The following is a 13,597-nucleotide window of genomic DNA, read 5'->3' on the forward strand; positions in this document are numbered from 1 at the left end:
CCCAAATGTATTCAATCCATGAGTAACTTACTAAAGATCTGCACAGACTCTATCTTAGCCAGTCTGAGTGAAAATGAAAAAAAAATCCCCAACCCTTGCATTTAAACCATTGCTGTAGAAGTGCTGCATTGTGTTTTCATAATGTGAGTTTGGGAAAAGATAAAAATAATTTGCTGTACTGCTAGGACCCATTATAAATGACGAAGATTATCTTTGACTCCCTTCAGAGGTTTGAGTATTTCAGAATACGGTAGTGTGTCGTGGTCACCATGCAGCATTTGACAGTGACCATTTGCAAATAATTAATGTTACCATGGCATTCCCCATATAAAGCCACAGTAAAGTTAATTATGTGCAGTGGAAACACTGTAATGATCTTGAAGATAACTGCTGTAGAAGCAATATCTGTGAGGAATTAAAAGAGGACTTCAGGAAAATTGTATTGCATTGTAAGTTAAAAAATGTGGTCACAGCTTTGCTACAAATATAAAATCAAGAAGATTTCACCTGTTTCTGATTTTCCTTTTACTTACAAAAGCAATTGTTTGCTTGATTCAAGGTAGGAGAGTACCAGTTAGGGTGTTTACAGGCTGCGTGACTGAACCCCTGATTTAGAGGGGTGGATTTGCTGTTGAGCACGAGGACTATGATCAGTGTATGTTATTACTTCAAGCATATTATTTCTCAGTTATGGGAGTGGGAGCATGTGTACAGCAGTGGGGGTGCCAAGGAGCCTGCCCAGTCCCACAGGTTGCTAAATAGGGACATCCAGAATGGGCTCAGTCTTTTGAGAGAGGTTGTCACCCTCAGAGGATGCTGGTCAGTCCTACCTTTGTCACTGTATCACCTCTGGGGGACCTCAAAGTTCAACTGAAGCAGTCAGCATCTGGGGTGGTGATGTCCTGCCATCCTGAGGCTGTACCTAGGGAGAAGAAGGGGAGAAGATCATTGCCCCCCCCATGGTCTTCTGCTCCTCCAGTCAGCCTTCCCTGCCCCTTCAATGAAAAAGTACCTTTTCTGCAGGGTGAGGTCTTGGGGAAAGGTGGACTCGTGTGAGCGCTGGCAGCCGGCAGAATCTGGCAACAAACCAAGGTGGCCGTGGAGGGGACATCCCGCCGTCGGGCCGGTGTCAGCCTCCTGTGCATTTGGAAAGATCACAAAGACTTTTTGGCAAAAGGGCTGTGAACTGACTGTGCAGCTGGGAGGGTTTCCAGCTCTTTTTGTGCTTATGCTGGCTTCCCTTGCTTTGGAGGCACAACTCTGAAAGGTGACCCTATATATTTAGCTGACTTAACCGTTCCTCATCAACCTTATTTCTCAAGCTTCTTCCCATCCATTTCGCACCTCTTCATAGCTTGCCAGTGTATTTGTTGCAGTCCAAAGTTAAGAAGTCTTGAGTGAGTCAAGCCTGGGTGACTATTCCCTTCCTCCTTTTTTATCTTATATCCTTTAATGTTTGTGATTCTGGATGGTGTCCATGATGGAGCAGCATCTTTTTGTATAGTGTAATACGGAGTAGAGGCCCTCTGCTTCTGCTGGAATCAACATTATGCAGTTAATTGTATGAAAGAAGACTTTAGAGCAAATGCAGTGCTGTGGTGGCTTGGGGCTGGTTTTTGAAGGATTTGGCGTTTTTTTGATTTTTCAGGTTTCATTTTGAAATGCGACTGCTTGGTCTGTCTGCTGTACTGTCTTCCCAGTTGGCTTTCTCCAGTGTTAAAAGCGGTGCTGTGTTCTCCTATTCTGTACTCGTAGTTCCTGATAATTTTTGATCTGTCTGTTCACTGCTTTTTATCTGTACATGTTAAATCTTTTCCTTAACTCGTTCATCTCTCTGGCTTTTCGAGACATTGCTGTGCTTTCTCTTCTGAAGCATCCTCCATTCCTTTCCCTTGCATCATGCTCTTGTTTTATTAAACTCCCCAGTTTGATCACTATCCGTTTTATTACTCAACATATGACAACGGAGGCACCAACAATGATCTATGTCAAATTTTGCTGTATTTGCTGTATTCTTTTGTTATGTCCCATAAATTGGGTCTGTAACTCACTCACAATGGACCCTTTTTGGGGTATAAAAAGGCAGTGGGCCACTGGTAGTAGTACTAAGTTGTGGTTTCCTGCTTTGCAGTAGTTGGCCTAGATCACATTTCATCAGTGCTGGTGTCCTAGCAGCCGTGCAGCCCAGGCTCTCTTCTGCATCCTTGTTACTTTTGCAGTGTTTGTACAGCTGTAGCATCCTGGAGCCCTTGGACCAAGACCCTTATCCCCAAGCTGATTGAGGAATACTAATTTGCCGATACCCAGTATCGGCAGTAATTAATGAGTCCCCTTGGCTAGTAGGCAGGTAAACTGACATGCTTTTAGGGGACCAGAGCCAACTCATGCAGGAGTTACTTATGGAGAAGTAAGTAATTTCTGAACCCATGCCAGAGCAGAGATCTGGGCAGCCTGTACAGGATAGGTGAGATAGGTTCTTGTTCCTCCTTCCTCCCTTGTGTGGGTGTGCAACCCAGGTCAAAATCTGGCTTTTTAAAAAGAGGAGATCATCAGCTATCGTTTCGCATGCACCAAGCTGGGCTGACGTCAGTGAAGCTCTGCCTCTTTCTGCCAGCACTGAGTTTGACCCATTTTATTCAGAGTGTATGTTATATACCTCAGTACAAATGATGAAGCAGTGACTTAACACAGGCAGTGATTCATAGTAGCAGACACCTCTGCAGTCCTCCGAAGATGTCTAGATCTTTCCATAGCTGCACTTTGCTGAGGAACCACCTCGTTCTCAGCCCAGAGTCATCTGGAAATGGGCAACTGCAGCTGGGAGGTCCAGACTGTCTCTCCGTGCACCAAAACGCCCACCACCTAACTTCTGAGCATGCTTTATCTTTGCCATACGTTAAAGGAGGGCACAGATGATCTCTAGCATCTCAAGCTATGGGGGTATAACAAGTACCAAATGTTGCTGTAGCTCTTGTGTCAGAAATGTGCCATACGGTGTGAACGTGTTAAGCCGCAGTTGCTCCCATGGATCTGTGTCATTGAGCTCAGCCCTGCATATCTGTGCTGGTTTTGCTTTTTCTTCTAAATTCGCGCAGAAACTACTGCAGAAAACCCAGCCTTGCTATGCGTTGCTTTCTTCCATCTCTGTTGTAGGCATATTACTGGTTCAGAATCTGTTATTGCTGTTATGGTGTATTTATTGTGACCGAGTGTTGTGCATTAATCTTCCAGCATGCTGTTGTGATGAAGCATCATCCTTGTTCCCCTGAGTAATGATACTCCAAGCATACCTTGTTTGCATTTTTAGGACATCAACTTTTTAGCAATCAAAACCCAAACTGAGCACGTTAGAATGAACATCAACAAAATATCTGTTTTCTTCCAGACTGGTCATGGCCCAGCACAGCAGAGAGCAAGCTTGAGCTCAGATGCCAGTTTCAATACTAAGTTCTGTAGAAGCTTTGATCAAAATACTTTGTATTTTCCATCTCACTTTCCTTCTTCTGTTGAAAGAGGAAGAGCGGTAGCTATTACTACATACCACTGCTTCTATATAAACAGCATATTCGTTGCACATTGCTGTAAAATATTAAGCAGTGTTATATATTTTATAAAGCTCTGATAAAGCACTTTGAAGAAGATATTTAAATGATGATGTGCTGTTTATCTTTTTTTTTGGTTTGCAGCATTTTTTTACATATGAAATAGAAAACAAATATTTGATGTATATTTGACTTTTTCACTTTTGATCTTTGTTTTGTTTTTCATTCATAAGTAGCCCTTCATTTTCTGACCTAGCATTTTTAGAGAATGAAAGTGGTGTTTTTCTAAAGTCCTTTATCCAAGTTCACACCAAAAGCACTGTGGATTTGGACTCCACCCTCTGCCCCAGACACTCCTCAGCATGAAATAAAAGCAAATCTGACTTTATTATAAGATCAAACCAAGTTGGATAAACATCAGATTTGAATTGCCTAGCTCTCTCTGGAACTGTAGATTCACATGTTGGTTAAATAACTCCTAGCCCTTCCTCCATTTGAAATGGATATCTTGAGCAGTTTACGGTTTGGAGATATTTTGAATAAGACGTTAAAAGAATGACATGTCATCTGTTAGGCACAGCCAGCAAGGATTTGTGGCATTTCACCGTGCTTACCTGGCAAGATTGCCTTCTCCCTGATCGCATGGTGCCCTCATCTACAGGTGGCCCTGCTTGAGCAGGGGGGGTTGAACCAGATGACCTCCAGAGGTCCCCTCCAACCTCAGCCACTCTGGGATTCTGAGACTTACACTTTCTGCTCCAAAAAGATTTTCCTGTTGCTGTGGCTGTGCTGCTAAGATCCTTGAAGGTGTTTGGAGTGACATTATTTTCTCTTTGTTGTATCGTCAATGACTATACATCCTTTTGATGCATGTTCAAAGCTTACTGAAGCCACTGAAACTTTTCAGAGATCAGGGGGACCAGATAACCTTGCCATGCAGAGAGAAAACTTGTGGTGAGAATGTATTGTGCATTGCTTAAACAGGGAAACAAAATCAAGTGAAAGCTGTGCTTTTTTTGCCTGATTTTTTATAAAATATATAACTTGTCCCATGAAAGATAGACCGAGGGCAATCTCCATTAGCTTGCATTAGCATTTCCCATTCAGCACTTCCCTCGAACATACAGGTCAAAGGAGAATGAATGTGTGCGTGACCTACATCCTTCAAAGATAGGGCAAAGTATTATTTTCCTAGGCACAGCGAAGTCTGCCCTCTGATTGTCCTCTGAGAGAGTTTATTTCTCATGTCCACAGAATCGACGACTGTTTTTGTGCATCTCGGAAACTGGATGCAGTTGCCACCGAAGCAAAGTTCAAGCAGGACCTGGGTTTCCGGATGCTCAACTGTGGCCGAACAGATCTGGTTAAACAAGCCATATCCTTGCTGGGGCCGGATGGGATTAACAGCATGAGTGAACAGGTAACGAGATAGAAATGTAAAGAAGCAACTGTGAAATGTGAGAGTTTTGTCTGCTTATCATGGAAAACTAGCCCCAGCTTTCAGCTAAACATAAGCCAGGATCTTAATGCTTTCTCTGCGTTACTTTGCGCTTAGTTAAAGCACTGCTGGGTGAACATCTACATGAAGTTTAGTCTTTTTGAGTTGTGTGGATTCGTTGGTGCTGAGGTAACACAGCATGAGGGTGAATGTATCCCCTGACATCTGCTTAACAGTGAACTGAGTCAAGTGAAGCCAGAAGATCCCAAGAGAGCTTAGCGTTGATCTGAATACTTAAAACTGCTTCAATGCCATGAACAGTGGTATGGGGCCAGGCTACGTGAGGTGAACATCCTAACACCGAACACTGCCCTGGGATCTGCAGTGTATTTCACATGCACCACTGAACCTCCAGCAGGAAACAATTGCTGGCACTCTTTAATTGAGTTCAGCCCAGTTTGAACTGACCTTCCAGTCATGAAAGTATATCTGCCGTGTTACCCCTCTGTTGGTCATTGTGGCCAATATCCACCATTTGAGGAGCCTAAATTTCCGTGGAGTTACACCTCTGTGAAGCTGGTGGTTGTGTCCAGGGATAAACCTGCCCGTGCAGCTACCTACCAGCAGCAGTCTGTTGGACTGTGATGCTCACCAAAGTGGTTCCCCCTTCCCAGAGGGAAGCGATGGCCATGGATACTACCATTTCCTTTTGAAATATAGTCTTCTGAATTTTCTGGTGCCCCTGATGAAAGTATCACTGCACATTCCCAGAGCTGTGGCATCCTCTTTGGCAGGAGGCAAGTGGCTGCTGCTCCTGAGGTGGTCGCTTGGGACAAAAGCTAGACTGCTAGTGGGTTTAGATGTTCTGAGATGAAAGCTGCTCCAAGAATGTGAGTTACGATGCTATTCAGTAGCTTCAGTCTGAGTCAATATTGTGGATTCATTTGAGAAAAGCTTTAGAAGAGGGCAGTACTCCCCGAAAAAAAATAGTATCAGACTGCTCATTCCAAGGTTCATATGTTATACTTTTAAAAATTATTATTATTTTAAGTTAGTCTGAACCTGGAAACTTAACAGCATATTTCCTCTGTCCTCCAGGCTGAAACCTGGGAACACTCTGGCTTGATTCGTCAAAGTACCTAATCATATGCTTAACTCTGAACACATGCTTACATCCTATTTGAATGAAAGTTAAACCTGTGCCTAAATGTTTCACTGGATCAAAGATTCTACATCTTGTAGAATCCCACGTCTTGCAGGACAGAGTCCTAAGTGATACAAGACTCAAAGAGAATCATTTTTTTATTTTGCCAAAAGCCAAATGCCCTTTGCGTTGATTGTGCACGTTGTTACCCTGTTCCTCTGTGTGCATGGAACACTAATGATGGGCTCATTAAAAATCCATTCCTCCCTCGTGCAAAGAGAGGGGGGCTGAACGGTGCTGCAGCCCAAGGCTGAGCTGCAGAGCAACCCTGGGCGGGGGGGGGGGGGGGGGGGGGGGGGGGGGGGGCGGGACTGACAGAGACAAAAGCAGTAGGGACAGCAGTGCAAAGGAAAGGGAGGTTAGAGACCGCATTAACTCTTTAAAATCCTGATACTGCAGCATGACATTCTGGTTCCCTTTTAGTCAGTGGTAAGTCCTTCAACTTCAGCAGGGCCAAAATAACCCATGTGGTCCCCAGGCAGACCCTTTACTCCGGGCATTGCTGCAGGGTTCTTCGCTGCGGCTGCCCACGTGCTGCGTCTTGCAGGGGGGAGCCCCAGCTCCAGGTTTTCAAATTCTTTTCTTCAGATCTGATTAGACCCCTTGTGCTAAACACTTCATTATTGATTGACACCACTTACATAAATTGAAAAAATAGTTGAAGGAACATGTATTTAATTTTAAGCTGCCATCCCATCCCTGTGTTTCAAGGCCCAAACACATGTTTTTTGTAATTCTCGTGATCCTGTCCTTTCTAGTGTTTACTGACTGCCAAAAGAAATGTTTTGCCACTGACTGTAGCTGAAGTACTTTCAAATTCTCTTTGCAAGTAACTTCAAGTCACCCAAGAACTCTCCTTGCCTGGGGTGAACTTGTTTTTTCTTAATAATGGAATGAGGCCCCAAATACCTATTCCCTTAGTCTGTATCTCCATAAGTACACTGCAGATTTGAACCCATGAGATGCTCAATGTGTTTCAGGGGGGATCTGAGCACCTTAATTTATATTTTCTCTACAAGAGCAGCCCTTCCATACATAAGCATCTACTACCTTCAGCCCTGCATGCAAACAGGAAAAATGAGGTAGTTTAGCAAAAATAGTGGTGCTGGGCTCTTGCTAGGAAGAGCAGTGCCATGAGTCTGTGTCTGGCCGTGCTGGGCACCTCCACTTTCTCTGAAAATAACTTCACTTCACAGCAGCACTCAGGTTAAACAGCAAACGGGCTGTCGTCTGACAGCAAATTTACCAGGGGACCTCAAGGGAGGCTATAAACATGCATCAGAGGTAGCTGCATGCTGCGGTAGATTTACTGCAAAACAACTGGTGGCTGTTCATCAACACCCCCTACTGTATTTAATAAGCAGCTTTTTCTGTTATAATTTATGGTAGTTTTAATGATTTTTTTCATGGTTTCATCTGGACTCATTACCACTGCCACGTTAACACTTATCTTAGGGGAAATGGTGATCAGCTGCAGCAGGTATTTCAGATTAATAAAAATTGCATTGTGGTGGTTCTGTAGTGAAGGGTCACTTAATCTGCTTTTTCTCCAAACAGGGCCACGTTTTCCTAGAGCCAGCAACTTGCAACAACGCTGTCTGGTGTTCCATTTAAAATTAAGTCCTTGTTTGCTAGGAAGTGCTATACAAAGCCTTTACATTTCCAGTCCCTTGTAGTATCCATATTGAAAAAGCTGTGCCTGAATCTAACCTATCTTAAGAGGAACTTGGGATGTTTTTAAAGGCTCTTTCTGTAATTAAAAAGTTAGATTTTATGAAACTGTGATCATAGAAATCTTAATAGAATTATTGTCTTTTTAAAATACCTGTGGAAATACAGTTGCTTTGATAAAAACATTTCTCTGCTGGGGCCCCAAAGATGAAAGTGTTTGGTTTAGTATATGAAGATGGAGGTGAGGCTGACAAGCCTAGTTGTACTCACCATGGTGAGGATGCCAAGGATAAGATGAAAAAAACCCAGTCAGCACAAGAGACAACAAAAATGGAGATTTTACAAAAATGGTTGGCTTTTGCTAGTCTGAGGGGCATGTCTGTAACAGAGGTAATGGCTTTCATTAAATACATACCGTTAGTCTTGATGATATATACTTAAATAATTGTTTTAAAAAAATCAAAGAGAGTTCTGTGTTAAATTTGTCAATTCCTTTGTTTTTTAACTCCAAAAAATGACTAGGGCATGACTCCACTGATGTATGCTTGTGTCAGGGGTGATGAGGCTATGGTGCAGATGCTGCTAGATGCTGGAGCAGATCTGAATGCTGAGGTGAGGACTTTTTGTTGGTTGTATCTTTTTTCTGTTATTTGTTTACATCTTAAACTCCCCCCCCCCCCCCGCCTCCAAAATTGTAGCGGAGTGAAAATCACAAGAATTAAAAAGAAAATAAATTTGTCTTATCCTGGAAGGCACCACTTGAACAGTGACATCAAACTGGATTAGGTTAACATTGGGATTCACTGCACAGAAGGGGTCAAGTCATCAGACTTACCCCACAGGTAATACTGATTTAGTTGTGTTTGCACGCTGCAAATGAATACAGGCATTAGCACTAGCACAGAGCACAGCTCTAATGACATTGGAAGGACTCCCCAGTTCTCAGCTGAGTTAAAATGAAGAGGATAAAAGAAAACACCCATCTGATAACCTGCCAAAGTGCGAGCATTTCTATGCTCTGGGATGTTCCAGCTAAGCATCCCCAGCGCACAAGGGCAATGTAAGTTCCACTGTTTTGTTTTACAAAGAGCCTTGGGCTAAAAACTGTTGGATGAGGAGCTTGAAGCTTTCAGAATATAAACGTCTCTTTGATGAATGCACATCACAAACTTACACAATCTGTCCACTAAACAGATTGTGGTCTGACTCTGTGCAATGCAGGTATGTACATTTTTAAAGAGCCGCTTGAAAATCCGCGAAAGAATTATTTGTTAATGATTCCAGTTTCAACTTGTTGAGGTCATGAGTAAATTAATTTGTCTGCTTCACTTATCTGTGTTCCATCTGTTCTGTTTGGACTTGAGCAAGCTGATAAATTGTAGTCACTGCTTTCAGCCAGATGTTTTGCACTTTTTAAAAATCTAATTTAAAAGTAGAAATGGATGTCACCTGTAAGAGACTGACAGTCTTTACTATGTGATTGCTGTTTGGTGGCTTATGTGAAATCAGCCGTTGATTTCAGTTCCCCAAATTCAAGCACACCACCCTCAAGAGCTGTCAATAACTCTTGTTAGCACTCTCAAGAGGCACACTAAAGACTGGATGGGCATGGAGACTGATCTCTCCTGTAACCCTCCCTGTGGCTTAGAGGTGACATGGCATTATTTGGTTCTTAGGACAAGTTTTTATTAGGAGCAGTCCTCCCAGTTGCTCCAGTAATCTTCCAGACTTGAACCAAATGCAAATTTAAACAGTTTTGTCTTCCTGAAACTGCTGACATCTGAGAGAACAGCTCCAGTGAGGAATGTGAACCTCCCTGATTCATTTCTGTAGAGTGTTTGCTCTAAAATCAAATGAAAACACTCTGGGACAAGAACTGTGAATAATTATGGTGTGCAATTATAAGATGATTTGTGCACACCACAACCAACTGTGCAAATTGGGCAATTACAGCAAAAAAAAGGCAAATCAACCATGAACAAAAATAAATACTCTGTCAGGTGCCTGCATCATTTTCCCCCTTTCACTTTGCAAATCAGTTATATATATATGTTTCCAAAAGTAGCTTCAAATGCTGGGTGCCTCCCTTTTTGATTGCCCATCTTTAGCGAAAATGGACTCATTTCCAGATGTGCTGAGAAGCTGCAATTCACTCTGGAGTCAGTGGGACCTGTAGCTGCTCAGTAAATCTCAACTGAGGCCTTAAAAGCCCAGTCAACCACAGGTCTTCTGCAAGCACTGTGTGTACTGGAAAGGACTCTAAGAAAAAAACAAAAGGAGCAAAGGAGTTAAAATGACTTCATTTTCTTTTCTGCTTGCTATGGGCTGCCCTGAACAGTGGTGGGAATCCGTGCTTGAGGATGAGCTGGATGTATTTACTGAACTATGATCCTGCCCATCCTCACCCTCCGCTGCTCTTGCTCCCCAGCCTAAATCCCAAGGCTCGAGCTGCTCGATCCTCTTCCTTCTGAGCAAATCCAAACCCAAAGAAGCCCCGTGCCTTTGCTCAGAGGCCAGCACACTTCTCCTGTTGCACTTCGAGCTTTCTCTTTGGCAAATCTGGGCAAAAACAGCCAGGCGCAGATCCGCTCCTCTGGCAAGCTGTGGGATCTACAGGGGCTCTTCAGATTTTGCCCCGTCAGTCCCTCCTTGGGACTGAGGACCTGGTCATGTGCTTCTAGCAAAACTCTGCATGTGGTGCTTGGAAATGCAAGCTGCTAATGCAACTGAGCTTTTAATAACTGGCCCTGCTCCCCTACGTGGATAAAAGTGCTTCAGATAAGGTAGTGAAAGCACAGCTGGCTGATGAGACAGAGAGATCGTGCATCTTTTACTCTGATTTTAGTCCTCCTCTGAAGATCAATAATAAGATTTTGAATTTTAGTGTCACACTCCATCTGAGTATGCAGTGCAGGATTGCAAACGTTCATTAGATTTTACCATCTCTGTGAACCTCATCAATATTAATATCCCCATCTTTAAGACAGGGAAACTGAAGCAGAGAGTGGTTATTCATCTTCCCCAATGTCTACATTAGAGGCACCAGGCACTAAGGCATAGAAAATGGAAGGAGCAATGTGAAAAATACCATTTTGTTTTCTAAGGATATAGTTTGCATCTCTTCTAACTGTCACCACCCTGCTCTTTTAACTCAACTCAGACAGGAGAAGGCAGTAAAAAGGAGTTTTCTTAAAACATTTCTGAAGTGCCACTCTGCCCCATCACTTCTCAGTTGTCTTTTTCCTCTGGTGGGAGAGGAGGAGCCTGGAAACACACCTGTGAACTCTAGGGTAGGGCTTGTGATGTGTCTTTCATGACGGTAGTGACAAAAGTTACACTGATTTATGTGAAAAGAATTTCTTTGGGCCTGGAGCAATCCCAAGACCCAGGGCTGTTTATACATGGTCTGGAGAAGTCTGTGGAAGCGGTCCTTAGCTGTAAGCATCCTGATCCGTCCCTACTTCCCCAGTGTGTGCTGCTGTAACCAGCTGTGGATGTTTTTACCTTGTGCAAAAGTACCTGGTGGCCAGTGGTTTAGATGGAGCTACAGTAGTTGGTAAAAAGACTTCATTTGGTATGAACTCTATTCAGGCTGTCAAATCAGCATGAACAGTTTTAATATTGAGAAAATTTTTGCAGGAAAAAAATGAAGCCAATCATTTTATAAAGCATTTTTCCCAGGTTTTCTATTTCACTTACTCCCTCACATGCCTGGCTTTCAGGCAGGTTGAATTTTATTACGTATAGCTCTTTAAAAAAATAACTTTAATTTGTTTGTAGGTTGTCAGTACTGCTCATAAATACCCATCCGTCCACCCTGAGACCCGCCATTGGACAGCTCTGACATTTGCTGTGTTGCATGGACATATTCCTGTAGTTCAGGTATTATTGTATTTCCCTACCTGCATCTCATTCTTTTGTTTCTCCTCTTCAGTTCTAATTACATCCATCTCAAACCAGTATCCTCTTGTCATACTCATATTGGTTACTTCTGCTTCTTCTAGAGTGTACTGATATATAATAGACCTATTATATAGCGAATACGGTATTCAAACCTTAACCAATATGAGGTTTAAATAGGACAATTTTAAAGCAAAGTTGCACCAAAGAAAGTCTGACAACTCCTTGTGCTCCTTCCTGACCACTTGTTTTATATGTTTGTTTATTCATTCATTACACTTTCTTACACTCTAATATTCTAGCAAACACAGAGCCTCTCCCTTGGTGGGGGAGACGTGGACAACAGCCCTTGTGCTGCTCCAAAGGGGGAGAAGCACTCGCTCTCCTCACCCCATCGATGTGTCTCGTGAGATATGCTGGTTCTGTGCATTGGCATCTCAAAAACTGAGAAGGTTTATTCTTCAAAACAGCTGTGTCTATGGCACACTTAATGAAGCACCAAAACTGTGAAGGCCTCAAGACAGAAATGGCCAAGAGGGGGCTGGAGGACAGGCTCCATCCTGCTTTCCTTGGCCACTTTTGTTTTCAGCATTGCTGTTATTTACGTGGAAGTGTCCCTGATGGAGATCACAGCTTTTGGACTCCTTGCTGCAATCAAGTTCTTAAGAATTGCCTTTCTTTTGGCCATGTGTTTATGTAAAAGATGGAGGCAATTGAAATCTGATCCATTTTAGGATGGTGCTGGGCTTCTAGAAGACCATGAAGGAAGGATGCTTGTCGGGCTAATTTTCAGTACTTCCATCTTCAGCGCATTACTTCCTAACACTGACCTTACCCCATTTCCCGTTCAGAAACACTGGGTTACACTTTTTTGGCTCTGAAGTGGGACACTAGTGCTCCTGGTGTCTGGCAGCGTAAAATGAGCGAAAAAAGGAATCAGTTTGCCTCTGTGGTACAATGGGCAGAATTTGCATGTCACTTGTCTCCATTGTGTCTGGTCTGCAGATAATAAGAAGCATTAGACTTCCATTTGTCACTGTTCATGAACTCTGAATGCTGTCATACACCCAGTTGCTCTAAATGGTGAATTTTCTTTCTAGCTGTTGTTGGATGCTGGAGCAAAGGTAGAAGGTTCCTTGGAGCATGGAGAGGAAAATTACTCTGAAACTCCTTTACAGTTGGCAGCAGCTGCTGGTAAGGACTTTCTCCTCCCACTGTAATAAATACTTCAGTTGGGATCTGTGGTTTAGGTGAGCAAATACTGGATTTTAAAAGAAGTAAAAATGTATCTCTTAACTTGCAGGAAATTTTGAACTGGTCAGTTTGCTGTTGGAGCGAGGAGCTGACCCCATGATAGGAACAATGTACAGGAACGGCATTTCCATGACTCCACAAGGTGACATGAACTCTTTCAGTCAGGCTGCTGCACATGGACACAGGTAGAGTGGGAACAAGTCTAGTGGCATCCTTCAAGTGCTTCCTTTTTGCCTGGGTGTCTGGTTTGAGCAGATGGGTGAAAGTTCTGCATGAACAATTGAACATGCCACCAACTGAGCAGAGATGTAAAGCTTTTTGCTAGCATGTGAATTTAACCAGTTGGTGGTACAAAGCTGCTTTTTGATACCTGATTTTTTAAAAAAAGGAAGGGGACTCCTCGTAGTGTGTTGCAATGCAGTGGTTGTTAAATGGCAGCTGATGTGACAGCAGAAAGGAATGCCAAAGACATTCCTTCTGAATTTCTTGCCGTATTTCTCAGGTTTGAGTGAATCATGTCTGTACTGCTGCAGCCTTAGTTTTTGTTGAATAGAGTTTCTGCATCTGTGTTTACTGTAAAGTCCTGTG

At 43.0% G+C, this 13,597-nt stretch overlaps 1 protein-coding gene across 3 annotated transcripts in view; it reads left to right on the forward strand.

Annotated features, from left to right (window-relative positions):
• ABTB3 (ankyrin repeat and BTB domain containing 3) overlaps positions 1-13,597 on the forward strand; it is a 181,864-nt gene that overhangs the window by 141,199 nt on the left and 27,068 nt on the right. For 2 of the 3 annotated variants that reach the window (XM_074871936.1, XM_074871938.1), the window contains exons 5-9: positions 4,797-4,962; positions 8,378-8,467; positions 11,636-11,737; positions 12,856-12,949; positions 13,059-13,194. In XM_074871936.1, the coding sequence (XP_074728037.1) occupies positions 4,797-4,962; positions 8,378-8,467; positions 11,636-11,737; positions 12,856-12,949; positions 13,059-13,194 (588 nt within the window). The remainder of the gene's footprint in view (positions 1-4,796; positions 4,963-8,377; positions 8,468-11,635; positions 11,738-12,855; positions 12,950-13,058; positions 13,195-13,597) is intronic. The other variant, XM_074871937.1, reaches the window with a different exon arrangement.

The sequence above is a fragment of the Strix uralensis genome, chromosome 5 (genome assembly GCF_047716275.1).
Source record: "Strix uralensis isolate ZFMK-TIS-50842 chromosome 5, bStrUra1, whole genome shotgun sequence".
NCBI classification, from domain to species: Eukaryota; Metazoa; Chordata; class Aves; order Strigiformes; family Strigidae; genus Strix; species Strix uralensis.